The sequence below is a fragment of the Watersipora subatra genome, chromosome 10 (assembly GCF_963576615.1).
Source record: "Watersipora subatra chromosome 10, tzWatSuba1.1, whole genome shotgun sequence".
Taxonomy (NCBI): domain Eukaryota; kingdom Metazoa; phylum Bryozoa; class Gymnolaemata; order Cheilostomatida; family Watersiporidae; genus Watersipora; species Watersipora subatra.
This window is the reverse complement of record NC_088717.1, coordinates 44899782-44920932: the sequence shown is the minus strand read 5'-3', so window position 1 is coordinate 44920932 and position 21151 is coordinate 44899782. Positions and strand designations below refer to the sequence as shown.

At 34.9% G+C, this 21151-nt stretch overlaps 1 protein-coding gene across 2 annotated transcripts in view; it reads right to left on the bottom strand.

Moving 5' to 3' along the window:
- Positions 1-1644: 1644 nt before the first annotated feature.
- The window catches only part of LOC137405762 (DNA-binding protein SMUBP-2-like), a 35304-nt gene continuing 15797 nt past the window's right edge, over positions 1645-21151 (bottom strand). Inside the window, exons 8-20 of one of the 2 annotated variants that reach the window (XM_068092146.1) lie at positions 20454-20551; positions 19902-20091; positions 18239-18347; positions 15093-15187; positions 14887-15010; positions 11865-12041; positions 10985-11180; positions 10129-10288; positions 8239-8398; positions 7588-7816; positions 7340-7498; positions 2918-3018; positions 1645-1867 (exon numbers count right to left, since the gene is read on the bottom strand). In XM_068092146.1, coding sequence (XP_067948247.1) covers positions 1755-1867; positions 2918-3018; positions 7340-7498; positions 7588-7816; positions 8239-8398; positions 10129-10288; positions 10985-11180; positions 11865-12041; positions 14887-15010; positions 15093-15187; positions 18239-18347; positions 19902-20091; positions 20454-20551 — 1911 coding nt within the window. In that variant the 3' untranslated portion in view covers positions 1645-1754. The remainder of the gene's footprint in view (positions 1868-2917; positions 3019-7339; positions 7499-7587; positions 7817-8238; positions 8399-10128; positions 10289-10984; positions 11181-11864; positions 12042-14886; positions 15011-15092; positions 15188-18238; positions 18348-19901; positions 20092-20453; positions 20552-21151) is intronic. The other variant, XM_068092147.1, reaches the window with a different exon arrangement.

Below are 21151 nucleotides of genomic sequence, written 5' to 3'. Positions count from 1 at the left end.
ATAAGTGCGCCAACAGGTAGAAAAGTGAATATCAGAGCTTGTGAAACAACCCAGAGCTGTTGATGAATGTATCTGACGGCAAGAAGCCTGAAAAGGTTTCAGATGTATTAGGTATCTGTATATGTATATTTTGTTAATTGCATTACATGTTGTTCAGTTGTTCTTCAGCGAAAACCTTAAGGTGTTTTTTCAGTAAGTGAATTAAGCATCACACAAGATTCTGCTGAACGTCCACATGAGAACTGTTTCGATATTGACAATGACCTTCAAAGCGAATAACTCGACACTTTGCTATGATTGTAAACAACCCGAATATATCTAGTAGAGTTTAAAGTAAATACCTTGCATATGATTTAAAAGGGTAAGATATGTTTTGCTTGAGAGAGATTGTAGTCGCTATTATCGTTGTTTAAATTAACTGTATTTTATTTTTGTTGAAATCAATAATATTGTTGCTTTAAGTGACTGGAGTTGTATTCTTGTTGCAATCAATATTATTGTTGCTTTAAATAACTGTATTTTATTCTTGTTAAAACCAATATTATTGTTACTTTAAGTGACTGGAGTTGTATTTTTGTTGAAATCAATACATGTATTATTGTTGCTTTAAGTGACTGGAGTTGTATTCTTGTTGAAATAAATATTGTTGTTGCGTTAAATGACTGTAAATGTATTCTTGTTGAAATCAATATTATTGTTTTTTTAAATGACTGTAGTTGTATTCTTGTTGAAATATTATTATTGTTATCAGCAATATTATTGTTGTTTTAAATGACTGTAGTTGTATTCTGGCTGAAATCAATATTATTGTTGCGTTAAACAACTGTATTTGTATTTCTGTTGAAATCAATATTTTGTTGCTTTAAATGACTGTAGTTGTATTCTTGTTGAAATCAATCTTGGTAAATAATTCTGTATAAAATCTACAGAAGCATTTCCTTCCCAAATCACTACAATATTTTTGTGCATGGTAGTAATCCAATAGTTGTGAAGTTATGAACCCTTTAACACTTATACCTGTAGCTTTGAGCCACTTTAAAATAACTTTAGCAGAACCGACCCAAATGGTCTGCCGAGGTGGACCAGTTACTACAAAGGAGAATTGAAAACTTGAACAAAAATGGTTGTCATATCCAACTGTAACAAAATCATCTAAAAAGTGTTGCTAACGGCTAGCAATATTAAATATCAATACTGTTAATTATATAGTCAAAACTAAAAAAACTTCTAGTAAAAGATTGTCTATAAAAACTAAAACTCCAGGAAGGCGTATAGTAGCGTCTAACCAATGTGATAGTTCACATTGGTTAGACTATCTATATGGTTAGACTATCTATATTGGTTCTAGGTTGCAAACTGTGTTGGAAAAATCAGCAAGCAAATTAAATATGCTTATCATAATAAATTTAAATTTTAGTCACACACACAAAGTTCCCCTGGTGTCTTTTGTTCCTGCTTAAAAGAAGATTAGCAATAAACTTTGAACGCGTGGTGTTATCTTGGAGCATGCACCGTTCCCAATCACTCTAGTAATTCTCCCGCCTCCCCTACCTGTTTTTTTTCTCACCCCCACCCCTTATTTTCACCTCCCTGTTTTATCGATATCCGGCCCAGAAACCTCTGCAAGAGTCAAAGAGGGCCTGATATTTCTCAACCACTTTATTTTTTATAATGAAAATAAATACAAGTATTTTCCATGGATAAACATCTTAAACTGTACAAAATGAACAAAGGATGATGACATGGGTTGGCGGTCATTTCTCCTTTGGTTTCCGCTGTTCAGTCAATTTAGACATTTTCTTCTGCAATTTCCTTTCGAGGTTTGCTCTTTTTGCTTCATTTGGTTTCTTGCTTGGTATACCACTGCCTGCACATCAAGAACGTTATTGGTAAATAATTAACGTACTTCATGTAGGTGTAAATGCTAATTCAACCTTGACAGCAAATTTGCAGCAATTTCACAGCAAATTAATGCTGTTTCATAATAAAACAATTTTGAAATTCAATGCACAGAAAAAGTAACACAATCATTTTGGTAGGTATGTTTTAGTTTCATCCCTCAATTCCATCAGCAAGCACAGCTTCATTTTACTAAATAGAATATGGTGAGCACCACATCACTTCTTGCAGATTCAGCTAAAGCAAAAATGGACCAAATTATGTGCAGGCAGTTTGCGCAAAGTATTATAAAATAGCTTTTTAAACATAAAATAGGAGCACATACATTTTTAATCAGAATGAGAAAATCTAGCAATAATTTTCATTGCTTGTCTTTAAAAATGCATAACTTGTCAAGGGCTTTGATATATAAGTATATATCAAATATATATATATATGTATGGCACAATTACCACGAGTTATACTAACAGGATCACAACATGCCTACACTACCTCAGCTTTAAAGCATCCGCACACATAACTTATTCTATATTATTATTTATTTGTAACTTTTTATAGATTGCAGTTGCTAGAATCTTTTCTCCATTCTTTCTACAGCTTCAACTTGAGTGATACAGAAAGCAGAATTGGGTACCTAATATTATCTTGAAATGAACATAAACATCACCTACTATTAATATAAATTTAAATATGTAAAAACCACCACTAGCCTGACAGTGGACTGTTAGCATAAATCAATAAAAACAATTTTAGCTACTTTATAACTTTGGATCTTTTAGAATCACAGCTTAAAACATGCCAACCAAACAATAACAACTAACTTGAGAGTACGAAGCATATCCTACAAAACCAAGAACCATTTTATACACTCAGAAAGTGCAACCGTTGGAAGTTACTTACTAATAGCTAAGTTATGAACATACATGTACATGTAGAGTATATTAATAAGCTGTCAAGGACAATATTTATACTTATAAGGGTTGGGATAAGCGATGTTAATATAGCGCATAGTGCGTACCATTATACAATTTTCCTTCCTTGCGAATGTTATTTCTTGCCTCTGTCTTTGCTGCGGCACCACATCCGTGAACTTCTGGCATAGAGTGGTTAAGGCAAAACCTATCAGAGATGAACACAGACTGAACCCTACCCTACTAGATTACCTGCCACACGCTGCCATTCTGTTTAAGTGGTTAATCAGAAGTATTCCATGTGAGCATTTAAAACCCTCCACAATTTGTCGACGCTTAAAATGCTTAGAAGACGCTTAAAATGCCTCAGTTGTCCAGGCGATAACACATAGAACTATGTTTAGAAATTTCTACTATCATTAGAAATACTAGTTTCATAAAGAATAAAGAGAGCATGCAATACACTATGTGAAGTGTAACTTATAGTATAGTAGAAAATTCAAAATTCCTTTGAAAAACATATCAAAAAATTTTTTTGGATAGACAGTAGACAAATGCATGTTTAAAGAGATTATGTCTGCTAAAATTAGAAGACAAATGCAATGCTTTCCTTTGTCAGAAAGGTTACAGCTTGAGGATTGTTGTGATGTTGTGTGAGAATGTTTATTTAGTTTCAATGCTGTATATAAACTAAGCGAATTTGTTTTGATCATCAAAATGAATTACAATACATATAATGTATTCTGATGGAAAACTTTCTCCGACATGAATTCTTGACACGCAAAAATTTTTTTGGAATGGATGAGCTATGTTTGACTAAAACTCTTTTATGCACATTCATTCATTATGGTATAAATCAATGATTTATTAATTTCATTTTTTTTCTCTTGCAAATTTATATCTGTGACATGATTCAGCTGACTACACAGTCTGAGCTGACAGATAAAAGTGTTGTCTGCTCCTGCACAAATAACGGTTGGTATAAATGAAATGGCAAGAGACAGGGCAAACTTTAGCAGAGCTTCTGGCTAATTAAAAAGCTTTGTTGAAGTTTTACGCAATGAGAGCAAAACTCCAGGCGTAAATTTGTAATAACCCATACATAGCTTCATTTTGTCGCAATAGTGTTGTTTGTACATTTGAATATGCAAGTTAGCACTTTGCAATACAAGAGATCACAATAGATGGCTATGCAATAAATGGCGTGACATGAAAATCTTACAAAGTTTATGCAGCAACAACTGTCTCACGAGTTGACGTAAACAAAAGCAAAATTTTGATTTTTCCTTGATACACCTTTCGCACGATGGTATATTCAATTTCTGCTGTTCACACATGTTTGTTGCAGGGTATGTAATATTTCATATAACCAAATAAATCAAAAACAGAAAGATAAGCTTGTTTTCTTATTTTAGGAAGCTTTAAGAGAATAGGATATGTAAAGACAAGACTATAAGAGTAAAGACACAACCAAATAACAAGAAATCACTATATATGTAAAAAGTACTAAAAACACAAGTATATATGTCAAGAAATGACTATATACGCCAAAATACGACTATATAAGGCAAGACATGACTATATACGTCAAGACAAAGCTATATATGTAAAGACATGACTATATATGTCAAGAAACGACTATATACATCACTATATATCTCAAGACATGACTATATATGTAAAGAAATGACTATATATTTAAAGACACAACTATTATATATGTCAAGGCATGGCTATATACATCAATATATAACTATATATGTCAAGAAACGACTATGTACATCAAAACACGACTATATATGTCCAGATACAACAATATATGTCAAGACACGACTATATACATGACTATATATGTTAACTTTGTTTATTTAGAGTAATATATTCTGAGTATGATAATAACACAACGTGTCTCATGGAGGAACAACGAGCAACTAACAAAAAAACATGGCCGCAACGAACAAAACATGGCCGCTACGAACAAAAACATGGCCGCTACAAAAAACAGATTGTCTTCCCTTAAGCAAAGGGGAATAAACTCCCATACAAAAACAAAAACCCAAAACTACATGTACACAATATCCTACAATATATGCAAAGACATGACTATATATGTAAAGACATGAGTATATATGTGACCTCTCATGTGAAAATCAACCAAAATGAGGGATTTTCAGATTTTGAGTTAGTAACACAGCCAGATGCAGAATTTTGTGGAGAATTTAAAGCATTTTGAATTTTAGAGTAAGCATAAGTAGTTCATGAGATATTGCAAATTTTTGGAAGGCATGTCAGCCAAAACTTTCAAAATCTGAAACGGAGAAAATCGCGAATAAAGACGTGACGCACAGAAATAGGTTGTTTATGTTAGGTTCTCCTTGGATACGGCCATTTGTATTTCACTGACTGAGGTGAAACTTGGTCAGTAGGGTAAGTAAGCACGCTGAAACAGCTGGTGTACACCATTTTAAGGTCAGGACAACAGAAGACTGATAAACCCTGCTCTCAAATTGAAAAAAAATTGGACATTTTTACGCATCCGTACTTTGCACTAACCACACATTAAGAATAAGATGATAAGCTCCTAAGTATATCACCACTACCTGATAGGCTTCAGGATTTAACATCACATCCAAAATTCACACCGAGGTTTATTTTGCCAAAACAGTGAGTGTAAAAAACACAAGGGGTATTCCTACTCACATATGACTCAGAAAAAGGCTAAAATTCATGCTATGGTCACGTTTTACGCCTTTTACCATGAGGCTTCAGGCAAACTAAATCCTCAGTGCCAAGACGGCAAAAATCTCGAACGTTAGTATGCAAATATTATTGGTGGTCATAGTCTAAACCTTAAGGTTTTATCACATTCGGCAGTCCATTGATACCTTTGAGTCTTACATCATGGCAGGGAAGTCTAGATACGTCTGAACTTTTACTTTTCCTAAACAAAACAAAAACATGGCTGTGCATCAGAGTGACCCTGGTAGCATGGTTAGCAAACAGTACACACAACAATCTATGAGAATAACATGTCATCATACCGGGGTAAGCTTGGCTGAATGAAAACTTGTGAAAGCTCTTAATTCCTTTAATTTAGAATTTCCTTTAATTCCTAATTAATTTAGAAAAAAATCTAAAGAATGAGCTAATGAGGTGATTGGCAACGGATTCTGACTCTGAAACACTTTTACGAGTAATAGACTTAGTGGCCTAGTGATCGTGTGACCAAGGGATTGATTGCTCATGCCATAGGGTTAATGTCAGCAGGCAAAAAATAAACACACAAGCATTGACACATTGAATAAGTCATGTGGCAACTGACAATCAGTTATGAGTGAAAACACACCTAACTCAGGCCAGTGAGTACGACTGATAACTGAGTCATGTATTGTATGATGTAATTTTATATGACTCAGGAAGGCATACACTGGGCCAGCAACTATTAGGCTACTACACCCATACTATTACTACCAAAAATAAACAGGGTAGATCAGAAAAAATTCAATAAGACTCACCATGATATTTAAAGTTGCATCTTGACCTTTTTCTGATCTTCTTATGCGCAAAAGGTTTTGTGGTGTTCCCATCATCCACACAAATAGAAATTCGGCCCATGATAACCAAATCTAACTCTGTCTTTGAAATTCCTTTATTGTAAGTCAGCTGACTGAAGATCAGAGTTCTATCAAATTTGTTGATGCAGTCACACTTGCAACTGAAGCTAATAGGTTCATCAGACACCATAGGATGAGTTGGTAAGCTGGCAGCAGGTGATTCTGAGTCATTAACCGCAGTACTATACGAGTGAATAACAGTTAATCCTTCGGTAGGTTCAACATCGTCTTCTTCATCGTCAATAAATTCGGGCATCCGAGCTTGCAGGTCATCAGTAACATGAAAACCTGGATCTCTAGACATTGTTTCTCTATATTCAGCATCAATTTCATCGAGCAATGCGCCAAGTTCCTCAGATTCATCAGATTAAAAAAGTTTTTCGAAGTTTTAGAAACTTCACGAGTCGCCATTTTGATGACATCACGATCGCATAGCAACGACTTCGATCGAAACATTTCGGCATAAGGAGCCAATGAAATCACTTTTTGACTTCAGAAATGAATTTCTCACACTCTGATTGGTCTAGGGTGAAATAATAAACATAGTAGCCATGTGCTCCCCAATAAACCTAATGCAAACTTGGAAGCTCCATTACTAACGATAGTGAATGCCAACTTTTGGTCGATCTTCAAGCGAGAGGTCACATATGTCAAGACACGACTATATACATGACTATATATGTAAAGACATGACTATATATGACAAGACATGTCTATATACATTTATAGACAGCTTTATATGTCAAATTATATTTATGTACTCCCACTCAGAATTAATGAATCCTGTTCGCAAAATGTTTAAATTTTTTCAGTGTGGAACCTCTTTGACAGACGAGTAAAGGCAGAGATATGATTTGCTTCAAAAAAAACTAACAGAAAAAGAACTCTCTTGAGTATGATACAAATATGCCTGACCTGAGGGTACAATGCGGGCAGTTAACCCCCAGAGTCTTAACAAGCGTCTTACACTTCTTCATGTTACAAACAGAATTGAGTTTGTCCGCGGCTGCCAGAAGAGCATCAAAATCCTCAGAGTCAACTTTGTTCAGCATGACTTCAGCATCGACAGTTTTTCTGAATGAATAGTTATAGTAGCGGTGACTGACAGACAGCAGCGTTTATTATGATTATAGAATAAACAACAACGATAAAAAACTGCTTACTTCTTCTCTTTTATCTTTCGTTCTTTAAAACCATCCGCTTTGTTTGATGGTTGATTAGACGACGTACTAGAAACTTGTGGATTAGTCGATTTCTTTCTACAGGAGGTGTCGGACAATCCTGATTTCTCTTCTGGTAAGGAAGTGCACCGAAGGCTGTGTAGGTGGATATTTGATTGAGGCACCATTTTACCGCATACTTTACATTTTTGGGTGTCAGGATTCGGAGACACTAAAATTATGCAGCACCAAATAATTTAGGCTTTTAGTAAGCCAAGTAAACACAAAAGAGGCAACATGTTACAAATATAGGTCAATTTGGGAAATATATATGAAAAGAAAAATGATCAATAAAACCAACGTGATGATCAGAGAACGGCAGCAACCTGAAAACCAAATAATACAATAGTTGAACATGAGAAAGACATGAGACAAATAAAATGTAAGCAATTGAAGCATACAGAGATAAGAAAATCAGCTGGAAAATTAGATTAAACAGCCGAGCAATGAGAAAGAAACAGAAGGCGATAAAACTGAAAAACTGAGGAAAAAGAACTTAAAATCTCATAGTGATCAGCCAGATCAGGGTCACTAGGCTGATTCAGCGGCATGAGATTATTACGTTAATATGTTATCAAAAAGAGGAAGGAAAACCCATACCATCAGAATTCTGTGAGGATACAACTTTGTCTGTTATAACAGGATTCTTCTCTAGCTTCATCTCAGACTTTGTCTTTGTCTGTTTCCTCACAACTAGGTGCCTCTTCGCACCCTCACCAACACTCTCATGCTCCAAGCCATAGCTAGCGGCTAACTGTCATAGCAAACAGATCTACTGTCACTTGTAATGTGACAGATAACTAGTGACAAATAACGAATTACAGATAATAAGTGACAGATAGCGAGTGACAGATAATGAGTGACAGATACAATCTTAAAAAGAGTTTTATGCTTTCTCTAAAATCAATGACCTGTTGGTTTTAAAACGCAATTTGTAACAGACCCCAAGTGACAGTTAACAAATGATGAGAGATAGCGAGTGACAGTTAACAAGTGATAGCTACAAACTGCAGATATAGTTATCACAATATAGAAATCTAGTACTCTCCATCTCTACTATTCCCCTCAATTAGTAAGTGTTGCACTGAACAATAGCCTACTATGTTCCAATTTTAAAGAGTTTCGTTTGTCTTACAGCATGGAAAGCGCGCAGTACTACAGGGTAAAGCTTTATCGGTGTGATGTACATTTGAAAGTTAATATTAAATAACGCAGAGCCATATATTGTAAAGAGGTACAACAAATGGAGTACTCTGACCTCTATATTGTTTTTGGCAATGTTTCATCCCTACTAAAACTGTTTCATGCTTCCTCTAAAATCTATGACTAGCTGCTGACTAGCCGCTGTCAACAACCATCAGAGCCAGCGTTGTATATGGCCACATTGTTCCATTCTAAACTAGTTGTTCAATAATCTATGAACTAAATACGATACACAAAAACGCAGTTACCCAACCCTTTTCAAATAACTTTCCAAAATCTATTACCTACACACCCCTACAAACCCAAATAACTTGGTGATTAGATTGATAAGACAGGATTGGTGGAAGGGAACTTATTCTTACAAAATCATTACAGATAAACTAAACCATCCAGTGCTCTAACTTACGTAGAATTATCATCAAGCATGCTTTTTATTTTTACAGTTAAAAAACTCAACAACTTTCAGCAAAAGCAGCCGCAGAGACTTCGCCATCTTGACTACAATAAGAGTCTGTTCATCTATCCAATGCCACGGCTAGAGGTTGGGTAAAAAGATTGTGTCGTACGGCATTAACACCCGCGGCTTACAACGTGGTAGGCCAACACTTCAACAACAGCTCCAGTCCATTGCTTTTCGACATATACACATAATTGTACACATATTTATACTCGAGGATTGGTCAGCACACATATCTCACAGCACACTAGACTCACATGGTACGAGTATATATATTATTATTATAGATATGATTCACTTTTCAGGAGAGTAGAATAATTGTGCATACTTATTCTCTGTACTTTATCAGCACACCTGATGATCTCCTACAGCACACTAGACTGCCATTTATAAAAAAGACGATGACTTAAGAAGACTTAAGAAGACTTTAATTTCACTTCTTTGTGAAATTAAACAGTGGAAATCACAAGTGGTACCGGCTACAGCTCTGCTGTTAAATTGAGCATGGATATTCGATGAGTTGACATCAGAACAAACACAAACTTACATGTAAATAATAATGAAAGAATTGTGAATGCAGTGCAAAAGTAAGTCCAGTTATGCTGAAAAAAACCTGAGCTAGATCTTTAACTGAAGTTTATATCTCACCTACATGATAGATATCCGCGCATTATAAGTATGCCTACCTGTCTTTCTATATAAATGTAGATAAATTATCTCAAATTTGGAGTATCGGCAATGTGTTCCCATAGAAACCATGTCAAATGTGTAACGAATACTTTATCAATGAGTAATTGAAAGAAGGGAGTTGTCTGTCCACCAACCTCATGTACAACCATTCTCTGGTATGAGTTCAGTGAAGGAGGAAAGGTGTGAACTGTATCTTCACTGGCAAGAAAGTGAGACAGCTCCGTATCCATTTCCTGTTTGATGCGGGCCTCTCTTTCAGCCTTCGATTCTTTGATAGACACAGTTGCTTCAACCCTAACAAAAAGAAATCCAAATAAATCGAATTTTCCTGCGCTGAAGCATTGCAACGAATAATTCTGCTTTTATGGTGGCGGAGATAGTACAGACACAAAATGAGCAGCAAATGATGGGGTGACAAAAATTAATATCTAGTTTGATATACACCAATCCCCTCACTTTTCATGGTTGATAGGGACCAGAGATCCTCTGCGATAATTGAAAATCCTTGAAATAGCAACTAATGTTTTGAAGTATATATACACGTATATAATATATATACAATTGAACAAAATTATAATAAATAAAAAAAATATATATATTATTGATATATATACGAGCCAATATTTTAACACCAGAACACTTATACTGGGTTTTAAACATATTGTATTTATTTCCTATATAAAAAGGAAGTAAATTGAAGTTATCTTCACTGACTTTCAGTTTATATTTCAGCTTCAACCCCAATATTTTAAGTCAGAGAACGCACTTACATAGTACGAGTGTATTTTGGATTTCATCTGGCCTGAATAACTGATCAACTGGGGTCGTTTTGAGATGGAAGACACAAGCGTGTATATTTATGTATTTTAATTTTTCAATGTTTTCACAAATTAATTATCTTTTATTTTTCAGCGAACATTTTAAACTGTGAAGTGCTGAAACTGTGAAAGGTAAGAGACTACTGTATCCAACTCCAAATCATTTCCTCACCCAGAACATCTGTCAGTAGAAATAGAGTATGGATCCTGTCTTACTGTGTCCTTATTGACCGACTTGTTTGGTTCAGTTCGACTCCTTCGAGCAGATTTTTTTGACTGATCACGACTCCCAAGTGTATTGGGATTCTTAATGGATAGCTGGGTGCTCATAAGCTGGGCAACCTTGGCACTCGTCTGTCCGAGAGATTCTTCAAAAATTAGCAAAAAATCCAAGTCAATTCAACTGGCAATGGTTATCATTTCATTTTTTATTAGTACAGTAAATCCTTGACATACAAAGTTAATCATTTCAGATGTTTTACTTCATATCATGAAATCATCATATTTTGGGGCAAACGTTTTTGTTTTGCCACTTTTTTGGTCATGCATGATACATTTGGCTGGTAAAATAGTTAGCAAACTAGCAAACTGAGTTTTAGCACCGAGCAGTATGGGCCTTGTGCATGGTAGAAATGCACAACCTGTCTTTTTCATTCAAAGGCGACTTTTAACAACTGCTCTTCAATGTACATCTAAAATACTAGACGAATACGGGTCTACAATCTCTAGAAAAAACTGCACTACAATCAAACCTTGATACACAAGACTAATCCTTTCAGATATTTTACTTCATATCTTGAAATTTTTATGTTGGACAACATGTTTTTACATAAATACATTGGATTTCGTTTAATTCGTTTTTCGGAGCAAAAAGAAATGATAATTACATCCAAAAAATTTATTTAGCAATACATCAAAGGTATTATATTAAACGGTGTAAAAACTAAGTATAAAAACCTCAATTATACAGAAAAATAAATTAGGATAATTATAATCAAATAAACCAATAATAAGATTACTAAAAAACTAACAACTAAAAAAAAGTGTCTTACCACAATCATACTCTGCAGCGGAATAGACCACACCATTGGTTGACATGTACTCTATCAATCTGCATAGAAATGGGTGCGTCTTCACAGTGTTGCTGTCACAGACCACAGTCACCTGCCTCCGAGCGCGTGTGACAGCCACGTTCAGTCTTCTGTCCTCAGACAAGAAGCCGACTTGACCTATAATGAAGGAAACAGTACTTACGAGCTCAAGTTGAGGAACCAATAAAATTTGAGAAGCGTTCTGGAGCCAAACGTGTCAAAAGCAAAGAAGTTTAAAAAAATTCACACTAGTACCATCTTTAGACGGCAAAGTTCTCTAGTGGCACGAATGATGACATCTGACAAACATGGCTTTCTTTTCCGTGACACTAGCATACTACATCCATCATTGTGCGTTTCAGTTTATGAACTCTGTGTTACTATAACCCACAATTGACTATCCTTAATCCTCCGCAATACGTTGATGCCTAATGTGGATATGTGCTGTGGCTACACGCAATGACACTACCAAGCAAATCGTCGTATTGACAAAATGATTGACCTATGTGAATTGGCCGTATTAATTAGTCGTATTAAGACCATAACATCCTGGCTAGATTTTTTGACATCGTTATTAACCCTTCAAACCCTCACAGTCGATATTCCAGCATTGCATAGTGTGTCAGAAACCTTGACTGCCATTTCTCGGCATTCACATGGCTTTGTTTACAAATGTCGTTTCCAAGTAGCAGGCAAACCAATCAAATTGGTTCTTACATAGGACGTTAGACTGGAAATTCTACATCTGCTCTTTTACATTTTCAAATCTTTATAAAAAAATTTCATTATTATAACATTTATACAGTGGTGTGCATAAACTTGGAATCACCAGTTAAATCTTCAAATATGTATGTTTATATGCTGTTGTCTAAGAAATTCTTTGGAGTTAAGTGCCTCAACCCCATCAATATATATATCATTTGAAAGGGAAAATTCTGAAGAACAAGATGATGCCAAATATTCGAAAACATTCTCAGATTTTTATCGCCGGGGTGGATCTACCAAAAGGCAGACTTATTGCAGGCTATGAATGTTGTTAGTGAAAATTGATAAAATAGGATACAAACAAACTCTTTTATACAAATTGGTGGCCCTGAAAAGGATCGTTGGGTTATTGTTGGTCTTCAGAAGGACTGGTAAGGTGTCTTGAGCTGAGCATTAGTATTTTATTGGCCAGCCCTTGTTCTTGATCACCATCTGACACCGTCGAGGCATGCTGTTTACCAACTTTCTGAGCTCTTCAGGAGTGATGATGTGATGCCAAGCATGAATGATGTGTTAAATCAAATGATTGTTTTAAATCAATCAATGCATTGTTTGAAAGCACATCTTCTGCTGATCAGATTGATATATAATATCTGGCATGGCATCATAATTGGCGGGAAAATAGAAAGCAAATGGAAGATCCATTCGATATAGACTGAACAAAACAATGTGATTCCAAGTTTATGCAAACCACTGTAGTTGGACGATATTGCAGAAATAAAATGATACGATTCATTTGTTGGTAAGTGATAGATGATAGTGATACAGATGAGGAATTATGTGACACTAACTATAATTTTTTTGTTGATTTTGAATCAGAAAATGATGACCGACATGTGCTCGATGGATATGATGATACTGCAAACATTTTCAGAATTTGGTAATCGTTTGAAATTTGATGGTTTCGCCCCAAAAAATGAGAGAAAGATTTTTTTATTTGATGACATTTGCACTACGTTGTTGGAGTTGTTTTCCAGTGTTTCACCAAATATCATTTGATTATGAGCAGATTTAGATACACTTAATAAAATTTCCGAAATGTCCTACTTTTTGACAAATTACCCAGCAATACTGAGACACATTGACTAGGACAGCCAGGGTTCAAAGGGTTAAAGTCTTGTCAGCTCGTTAGCCTTCTCTTATGGATCATCAAATTTTTCCGCTAGCATTGAACATTCGTGCCACTATTTGCATTGCTCTATTTTTGCTCAAAGAAATAATTCTACAAACACATGATAAAAACCAGCGAGTACACAAATAATTTGGTTTCGGGACATGACTCAAGGTCAATGACACAAAAAGCTGAGTTTCACCAGATTTAATTGATGGGGATGACTGAGAAGCTCTCAGGTGAAGCTCTCCTTTTGAGATCAGAGATTATTGTACTTCTAATATTGAAACTGACAGGGAGCTTAGGCAGTTAGATATGCTGGACAATTGGATGATATCACTGAAGCAAGCCACATGAGTTACCCTAGATTTGTTTTGTCACTTGCTCAAGGCAAATTTCCTGTTGCTTGTCTTCGTTTACTAAAACTAGGTTTCTTCTAGCTTAGAATTGGCATGCTTTGGCTAATTTTATAATCGACCAACCAAACACTTCTCAAACAATCTAATTAATTTTATATAATTCAAGTTCAATTTCTAGATTACTGCTTCACGGTGATAAGCAACTAAAAGAGGATGAAATTACAAATAAGCCTTGTTTTATTTTATCATAACTATCATACCCTAAAGATTATCTCAAAGGTTTTTTACAGAGATATTATAATGATATTATAATAGCACTGACATGTTAATACTGCCCATGTATAATTCTCATATACATGTAAACAAACGCTCTTCATATCTCTGTTACAAGTGAGCCTATCGTTTTTCATATACAAAAAGCTGTTTATGTAAATTGTTTTGTCATTTTAGTTCGAAAGTGATAAAACTAGCTTGCAAGGAAGATGAATAAAATCTGGATAACAATTATTAGAATAAACTATGTTAGCCAATCAGAAACGCATCGGCTTTATCTCTACCAATTTAGACAAGCTAGTTCATTTCGCTATGACGCATCAATGTGTTACAAAATGTGCCTTTTTAGGTGTGTGTAGTCGGAACTCATTTCACAGAGTAGAACCCAACTAAAATTACATTTTTTAGGAGTAATTTTAATAGGCCCGTTGACTTTACAACAATTCATTCAAATAATTTGATTTCTAACACTTACCTTTGTTGTTTGACCTTACAAGGGAGATAACTACCGCTTCCTTTTCTCTTCCCTGATATCCATCTACAGACTTTATTTCAAGCTCTCGGTATTTCTGAGAGAGCCTGTTCCGAATAAGTTCCACCTGAATGCAAAAAACAAACCAGTTGAGTTGCAGAAAATTTGTGAGAATCACAAACGGTAAGAAACAGGTGTAATGTTCTCACCTGCAGATTGTAAGGGGAGATAACTGCTATGTCGCACGGTCTCACCCCCGAGTCAATCAGAGAACTCACGTGGATGGCCACCAGATCAGCCTCGCCTGTAGCATAACATAATTTTTTCAGTGATATTATTACCATGCTATAGTTGCCATGAATGACTAGCATATCTTCGAGACAAGAATCATTATTAGCCTAGCCTGTGTAACAGAAATATAGTTAGATGTTAACTTTATCAAGCAGCCTCAACGAGCTTTGTAGAAAGTGTATCTACAGGCTTGCAAGTAATCCTATACATACACTTTTGAGAAAATATTCCTAAGCCTCATGTTTTTCTGTCTCCAACTCATAAACTGAGTGTTGAGTTTAACTCTTTCACTACCGCATTGAATTCTGACCAAATAATAATTCTGCCCGAATTAATTCAAACAGATTTTCGAAAGATTTATATACCGCTAGTATTTAAGCAATACCTCAAGAACCAAAACGGATATCATTTTTCTGTAAAATGCATCTTATTGAGAACAAAATTCTCTACAAGATAAGTATAAAATTGTTTTGGGAATCTCACTCTTGCATAATCTCTGACGCTTTCTTTACATTGAACGAAAGCGGTGTCTTTCTTATTGCCATGACGATAACGATCTGGTTTTCCCGTTTTGAAAAATATTTAGAAATGGAATTGTTGAGCCAAAGATTTTCTATTGGTTGCACGCGATTGTCAATACGGTTGTTTCATTGGAAACAAAATTTGATTGGTCCAGCTAAAATGAGGGCTTGTAATGAAAAGAAAAGTGAAACCCTATTGATAAGCCGATACATCAGCTTACGGTCTGTTCTTATATAACCCCAAAAGCCGATACATCAGCTTACGGTAGCGAGAGTTGAGAGAAAATAGTCTATCTTTTGACAGTCAGTTCCCTAAGTTTGAACTTCCAGTTTCAAAAACGTGAATATTTTTAATACTTTACAAGCTTTTTCCATTAGTTTTGCTACATATTATAGAGCAGCGTTATGTGAAAAGAGCTCTTTTTCCAGTACTCATATTTTCTTTTCTTCCAGTACCCATAACGTTTTTTCTTCCAATACTCATTATTTTACTTTCCTATTCTTTATTATGTGTTCTTCCCTTACCTGCGCTGTCACAGTACACTACCTGCCTCACTGCTTATTCAATACTCCGCAATAACTGCCCTAAATATCTCAGCTATAGCTTTCAAACCGTAAACCATGATTACAAAATCAGGACCAAATTTAAATTGCCTCGTGCTATAAACCACAACAAACTCAACAGTAACCTACTAAAATCATTTATGAACTCTTCCTCTGCAATCTTTTAAAACAAAACTCAAACTACACCTACTATAATTCTTTGACTAATAATACCATTCACCACGTAGCCTTACCTATTTTACCATTTCCATATTATATTTTTGTTTTCATAACTAGAAATCTGTTGTAATAGATAAGCATAGCTATTTTCACAGAGCTTTTACTTGGCCCCTTTCTATTTAAACAATCCACATATCAATGCTCAAGCTTGCTTTTTATATATTTTATGCTTTCAGTTTGAATATTATTATATTAGTTAGAACACTGATTAGTTTTTTATTTGTATACTGCTTTTTAGTTAGTTTACTTGCTGTGGTACTTTGTGGAAAACATGTTGTGAAATATGACTATTGCTTACCACAATAAAGATTGCACATATACATTATTTTTGGTATTATTTTGTCTAGTATACTTTGAATGACATTGACCTCTGACAATAAACATTGACCTCTGATAATAAACATTGACCTCTGATAATAAACATTGACCTCTGCTAATAAACATTGATCTCTGATAATAAACATCAACCTCTGATAATAAACATTGACCTCTGATAATAAACATTGACCTCTGACAATAAACATTGACCTCTGATAATAAACATTGATCTCTGATAATAAACATTAACCTCTGATAACAAACATTGACCTCTGATAATAAACATTGACCTCTGACAATAAACATTAACCTCTGATAATAAACATTGATCTCTGATAATAAACACTGACCTCTGATAATAAACATTGACCTCTGATAATAAACATTGACCTCGGATAATAAACATTGACCTCTGATAATAAACATTGACCTCTGATAATAAACATTGATCTCTGATAATAAACACTGACCTCTGATAATAAACATTGACCTCTGATAATAAACATTGACCTCGGATAATAAACATTGACCTCTGATAATAAACATTGACCTCTGATAATAAACATTGACCTCGGATAATAAACATTGACCTCGGATAATAAACATTGACCTCTGATAATAAAATTCATATCTATAGAATAGGGAAGTTGCAACTCCACAAAATAATTAACAATTTTTAATGTATACACAGTACAACATAGATAGAAGTTAAGTATGTTTGTGAGTGCTTGTACACAAAACTGAATAGCCATCAACAAAGAGGTGAGAATGTTAAAACTGAAAACTAGTAGGAGTGTACTCAACGGTGAAAGTACCAGACCTACCCCTTACTAGTGTTCATAGCCACCATAGACCTTATAACTATACTATTATATATACTGATTATTAATATAATTAATAGGTCTATGATAGCCACACATTCAATCCTCTAACCTGTTAGGACTAAAGCCTAGCTCACATGAGGATGAATCTACAAGAAAACCTAGAACAAACTTATCTGGGCCAAAATTTTAGATACATGTTGTGCGGTGATCAACCAATGTTACCTTTCATACAACTGTGAGAGGAGATGATCGATATGACTGGGTAGTTATATGCCTTTATTGCCTCCCTATTGGATGAAAATAGATTTATGGTGAATTGGTCATGGGAAAAAAATATTCAGTCTCGGGTAAAATACAGCTTGCGTTATCATCGATTGAATCAGTGAGTCAGAAAAAGTGTGCAGAGAAATTTTGATGAGATGTGACTACCCAAACTAACCAATATTTTATTGAAGATTCCTCCTTGTGTGAATTAGGCATAACATAAATAAAATATGGCACATAATACCCCTTATTCTGTCAGTATTAATATACTTTACAAAAATCATTGCAGCCAACTTAGCATAGCACACAGTTGCTCCTACACAAGGGTAATTAATATATATTCTTATTAAAAACCTTCATTGCCATGACTTTGTTCATCGGGAAGGTCAAGCTCGGGCAGGTTACACCCCTCCGTGTCAATAAGGATCAAAGGTTCACTGGTTATCTCATTTTCTTCTACGCCCTGGAGAAAAGCAGCACCTGTTAATAGACTAGCTAAACAGCCACATCAGTGAATGCTAGAGAATTTTTCCATAGCTACTGCGATTCAAAAAGGACACATTTGTACAAACGAGGAAATGCAACTCCAATTTTATAGTATATTCGAGAGAATTCGGACAGATGTTTTGAGAAATAAAATACTACAAAAATAGCTCACAAGAAATTAGTAATTACTATCAATAAACATACCGTGAAACCTCTAATTGAATGCCACCTCTATTTGACTGCCACCAAAGACAGAGGGTTGAAAAATAGAGTACTATGGCCTTCAATTAGAGGTTTTACGGTAAAGGGTCTTGTTGTGTCTACAGTTAACCTACCACGAAATATTTTTAAGTTTACTTTAGTGCAAAAGCGGAGCTGTTTTTCACTAATGAACCGTACTTCTTAGATAACATCTTACACAGGCATGTCGAAATATTGTCATTTTATATTTTATAATTGCAATACTGTTACCAGGGCCGGAGAAGATTTGAGCAGCTGATTCTATGGTTAATAGATTGACAGGAACGTATGTTTTTTACAGAGCAAAGCAAAGTTATTTGAAGTGATAAATATTAAATGTAATAATAATGGGCGAATTACTCTCTACCATCCACTGATAAATTCACAGTTTGTAGTATACATGTAACTTTAAAATACGATGGCCCGTAACACAAACTAATGGAAGCTCTGAACTGTTACACGCAATCAGTACTCAAGGCTTGAAAATCGCATCTTTAATTCAAACTCAAATCAAGGTTCCAAGAATCTTAACAACTACTAGCCATTCCTAGTAAAAACCATGTAGTCTTTGCAACCCTTTAAAATACCCACATGTCTGCATTAAACTTTATCAAAAACAGGCTGCTGAAGAACAGGCAGATTTAAATTTCAAACTTATCTAATGCAAATATTTCGGTAGACAACTAAGTATAATAAGCAATTCCTGTAAGACTGTAAGTAATTATAGATATATTAAATACTGGTAGTAATCACCTACAAGTAAATATAGATACATAAAAAGACTGACAGTACAGGTAGTCGTCGACTTACGACCTTTATGACCGTGGGAAGGGCAGGCAGCTCAGTGCGAAGTAGCGTAAGCCGTTCTTCATTACTTTTGTTGAGCTTTTTCGGCAGGGCGAATTTTTTCTGCCATACGATATCAACAATAATTTTTTACGAAATTAAAATTTAGCGATTTGTGTACTGATTATATACGTTATAAAGAAATATACATTGCTCCCCATGGCGAGTTCAGCATTATTCGTTTAAAAAACGGATTCGCAAACAGATAAATGATAAAATCTTAGTTAAAAGTTTGAAGAAGATTACTGAAATACAAACTAAAACTTCCTTCAAGTGTGTGTTTAGTAAACTAAATTCATTTAAGTTAGATCAGAAACGGCAGAATATACAGAATTGACTTACGTTCGAATCGACTTACGACCAGCCGGAACCAAACGCAGTCATAAGTCAACGACTACCTGTAATTACCTGCAAGTACATATACTAAAACACTCAAAGTAATAACCTGCAAACCACGAAGCAAATGATTGGCCACTAAAGAATCAGCGGTCAGCTGATCGTTATAGAGTTCATGAGAAGCCCACTGCATGATCTGTTTGTTCATTCTATACTGGGTGGTGAGCATGTGGACATGTCCAGGCTTGGTCGCTATCAACCTCTCCATTAATGTGACACCAAGACCAGCTTCAGCTGCTCTACACCAGACAGACAAGGAATGTAGTTGTACCAGGCCGTTAGAGTTCAACACTTACTGTGCCATAGAAAGTGCTTTGAGAAGAAGTAATGAGATCACAAAAACCATTGACTGCTCAGCAAATCAAGTAGCATTTTTTTTAAACATCAAATCTCAAAATTTTTATGCTTTTTGTAACTGCAGCTATGGTTACCTATACGCAAATGGAATACAAAAGTAAATCTCAACTGAAAAGGTTTTTCAACAAGTAATACGGAAATCACTTCAACTTCCATTTTAATGCATACAGCAACAAATCAAAATGATGAATCAGGGAGCTAGAGGGAAAGGAACATGAGAATACTGAATGCATACTGAGCTCACTTATGTGAGAGAATTGTCGGAGGAAGTTGTAGATGATCCCCAGCGAGCACACACTTGTTAGCCTGTAGAAGGCCAATCCAGCACGCAGCCTCAAGAGCCTGTGAAAAAACCCTAAAATGTTTTCATATAATCTCACATTAGTTATCATTTATAAAATACAGTTCCTTATATTGTATCATATAAATTATTTTCTGTGGGACGTAAGTCATTTTAATGCATAAGACAAAGCATCAAATATAGCCAACCATAGAACATGGTGATGAAGTGTGAGAGTGGCAGATATACAGTACACCCTCCTAAAATGTAAATAATCTGTTCCAAGAACATCTATGTTATAGGGAATTTACGTTATACAAACAGTAACATACATGTAAGATTTTTCAAACCTAGTCATTTGATTTGTCTGAAAAGAAAAGGCTAGAATTAACTTTTTTAATTTAAAGACTGTACAGTAACTGCAGTCTTAATGGTTTGTATCGAAAAGTTTTTCACTTTTTTCATCAATTTCACTTGGTTTATGGTTTATGACTGTAATTTTACAATAAGTGAAGAGGCGCAAACTTTCAATATAAATTTACATCAATTTATTTTTTCTAGACAGCGAGGTATATTTTACAAAAGAAAAATTTTGCAAAATAATTTGCCTAAAGTGAAATTTTTAAAAAATCTACCCTATGCGTATTAAAGGGGGTGTCAGT